General features: G+C 55.9%; 1 protein-coding gene across 1 annotated transcript in view; it reads right to left on the reverse strand.

Annotated features, from left to right (window-relative positions):
- The window catches only part of SDC3 (syndecan 3), a 6,426-nt gene extending 4,372 nt beyond the window's left edge, over positions 1-2,054 (reverse strand). The window contains exons 1-3 of the mRNA XM_007448793.1: positions 2,034-2,054; positions 1,657-1,774; positions 4-43 (exon numbers count right to left, since the gene is read on the reverse strand). Of these exons, the coding sequence (XP_007448855.1) occupies positions 4-43; positions 1,657-1,774; positions 2,034-2,054 (179 nt within the window). The remainder of the gene's footprint in view (positions 1-3; positions 44-1,656; positions 1,775-2,033) is intronic.
- Between the last annotated feature and the right edge of the window lie 1,330 nt (positions 2,055-3,384).

Consider the following 3,384-nt stretch of genomic DNA (forward strand, 5'->3'; position numbering starts at 1 on the left):
CTGAACCGCATGGCTGTCTCGATGCCCGACTCCTGCTCGAAGTCTGGGGGGTGAGGGGGAGAGGAGACAGCTAGGGAGCTGGGTGATTTGAGGGGCATGAGGATCCCAGGTAAGCAATGGCCATCAAGATAGGGGGCTCCCAACCCTCACACTTTGCATAATTCTCCCAGGACAAGATGAGGGAAAGGAGGAAGGCACAATGTGGCCAACGGTTACCAGTTGGCTGATAGCCAGTGAATGTTCGCCAACTCTTCTCTGCCTAGCCAAAAATTCTAAGGGACCACCTCTTCCAGGAAGTCTTCCCTGACTATTCCAGCCCACCCAGCCTGGAGCTTCCATCAGGTTGAATCCAGGCAGTGGCAACTCAGGACCCACTGGCTGCAAATCTTGCTGGAGGTTGCAGGGAGGAGGGGAAGAGGGGAGTAGCATTCTGGGAAGAGTCAGATATGGGTACAACCTACATGAACACACATGGTGGGTAAACTAAGCCTCCCTCAGAGGCACAGGCAGAGAGCAAGAGGGAGAACAAGCCTCTCCCACAGGGGATGCTTGAGCACTCCGGACTCCAAACCAGGACAAGTGAAGGGAGGGCCTCGGGAGAAAATGAGGGGAGAGAAAGAGAGAGAGAGAGAGAAGCCACAGCAGGTCCCAGGGGCCTGAACTAGGCAGAGGAGGGGTGGAGAGGAGGTTTGGCAGTAGAGATGTGACCCATTGGGATGGATTTCATGAAGATTAACTCACAAGAGGCTTACAGGAGTGGGCTAAAGTGGGAAGACTAGAGGCAAGGAGCTGTAGGTGGCCAGTTCCAAAGCGCACAGACCCCCTACCATCCATTAGGCTCGTCCTGCCCCCTCAGGGGGCCCGATCTCAACACACACCTCTTTTTACTACCATTTTTAGAGCTCCTTCTCTGTGCCAGACCCTGATGTCTTAAACTGAAGCGTTCCAGAGGCTCTGAGAAGAAGGCATATTTATCACCATTCACAGATAAGAATAGACTGAGAGAGGGAAAACGACTAAAGGTGGCACAGCTATTTAGTAGCGAAACTGGGATTCAAACTCGGTGTGCCTCCCTGATCTCACGCTACTCTATTGGCCTTTCTGGACGGGGCCCTGGAACTGGGTTGTCCCAGGCACCACTGGAGGCACCTGCCATTTTCCTTCACTGCCCTAACCCTGCCCTTGGCCACCGCTGATTGGACAGAAGGGGGCCACCTGGCCTAAGCTGAGCCAATCAAATGGTCTCTGCTGGGGATCGGCCACTGCAACTGAAAAGGGGCTACTGAGTTCCTCCAAGTGGTCACAACAGTACTGAAAACTGCGTTACTGAGGGGCGTCTGTGTTCCCTGTCAGAGGCCGGAGGTCTGCAGGGGACCCAAGCAGTGCAGAGAGAGATGCAGAGACAGAAGCAGTGGGGGGCTGGGAATGCTAGGCTCTGAGGCCTCAAGACCCTGGTTCCACCCCAGGAAGAGTGGCCTGCCCTTCCTGTGCTTGAGGTCCATGAGCTCCCCCTGCCTGACCTCCCCCTCCCCTACCCCACCATTTAACTGAGCCTGCGAGGGTTCCTCTTCCTTGCCATCACAGCCTCGGATGGAGCACTGGAGGCAGACTGGCACTGCTGACACAACATGCAGGGAAAGGGAAGCGGGTACTTACAGCCCGAGCCCGACCCGGAGTAGAGGTCATCCAGCTCATCATCGGGGAAGGAGTCATCGTCCCCAGAGCCCTCGAGGTCCACGGGCCTCTCGAAGTTCTCACTGCGCCAGCGCTGAGCCTGGGGAGGGCAGAGTCGGGCACAGGGCTCAGCACCTCAGGCCAGCAGCCTGGACATGCCCAGAGGAACCACAGACACTCTAATGGGCCAAGTGACAATGGAGGGACAGCATCAGATATGGCCTCCACGGGGGTAAACAGAGAGCCGAGGTAAGCCGGATTACCACTTCCTGCCTTGTTGGGTTGCTGTGAGCATGCAGCACGCTAATATGTGCTGAGTGCACCTCAAAGCAGCAGGTTCTCAGCCCAGTTAGCATTACCCTCGGTGTGGCCAGCACCATCTACCCCCTTCCACTGCAGACAGGAGGGAGGCCCCACTGCCCCAGGTCACCAGAGAGCACGTGATATGGTAAGATTCGGACTCCGCTAGGGACCCAAAGTCTCACACCTCAAAATCCCAAAGGTAGGGCAATTAGTCCCATTAGATAGACATGGGTGTTGAGGAGGTTTGGGGCTCTGGGAGGGAAGTACCTTGGATAAGTGGGGGAGGGAGAGAAGGGAGTGGGCTCCAGCCCTGGCCCTTGGGTCCTCCCCAAACCAAAGTCAGCCCCCCTGTCTACACTCCCCACAAAGTATCTCAATGCCGAGAGTCAGCTCAGGGCACGGATGCCACTTTCACTTCTGCCAAGGGTCTCCTGAGAGTTTGCAGGCGTGAGAGGGGCTTCTCCCAGGGTCCTGCTCTCCAGACCCAAGACTCCGCCCAAAGTCAGAACCTGGGAAGGCCAGGTGCTGCGGCTCCTGGGCCTGGACCAACCCTCCCCACTGCAACCCCGGGCTGAGAGCCAGCACTAAGGGCACCCAAGACAGGAGCGAAAACCCCCAACCACACTCTTGACCCTGGATGCAGACTGAGCCCAGCCACAGTCCCTGCCCCCTGAGAGCTTACAGACAAAGATGACCTGGTGCTCAGATCTAAAGGATTAGCACTTGGATCTTAAGCAACTGAAATAGAGAAAGAAAGGCATCTCAAGCAGAGATAACGAATAAGCAAAAGTTCCGAGGTGGGCAAGTACAGCCTATGCCACCAGAGCTGGGACTGACAGCCTCATCCACGGTCCCTCGGAACCCCTGCAATCACTGGATTCCTACCACCGGGCCCCTGTCTGTTCCTGGAACGTGCCTGGTCTCTCCCGCCTCTTTCACTCATGTTGTTCCCTCCAAGAGAACACCCTTCCTTCCCATCCCCTTATCCTCCAACTTCCCACCAGCTCACTCTGCTCCCCATAGCTTCTTCTGAGAAGCCCTCCTGCTTTGATCTTTCAGAGCATCCTGTGCTTCTGAATTCACAGCTACCACTACTCGTGAGCTGTGCTGGCTTGGGTATATGCTTTCTCTGTGACTGTTCCCACCCCCACTAAACGACACCTCGATGGAGGCAGGACCGTGTCAGACACACAGTAGGTATCAGAAAGTATCTGTTAGGGAACAGGTTTGGAGTCGGAGGATGTAATTCCCGCGACAGGGGTGGGGCAGGGACAGGCTGGAGGTGAGTTTGGGCAAGCCCCATCACAGGCTCTCAGTGCTTGGCTGGTGACTTTTATCTCGGAAACCGGTCATGTTTTATCCTGACTGCACATCAGAATATTGTGAAAACAGAACTTGGCGGTTCAG

This window comes from Lipotes vexillifer, unplaced genomic scaffold (assembly GCF_000442215.2).
Source record: "Lipotes vexillifer unplaced genomic scaffold, Lipotes_vexillifer_v1.1 scaffold969, whole genome shotgun sequence".
In the NCBI taxonomy this organism is placed as follows: Eukaryota; Metazoa; Chordata; class Mammalia; order Artiodactyla; family Lipotidae; genus Lipotes; species Lipotes vexillifer.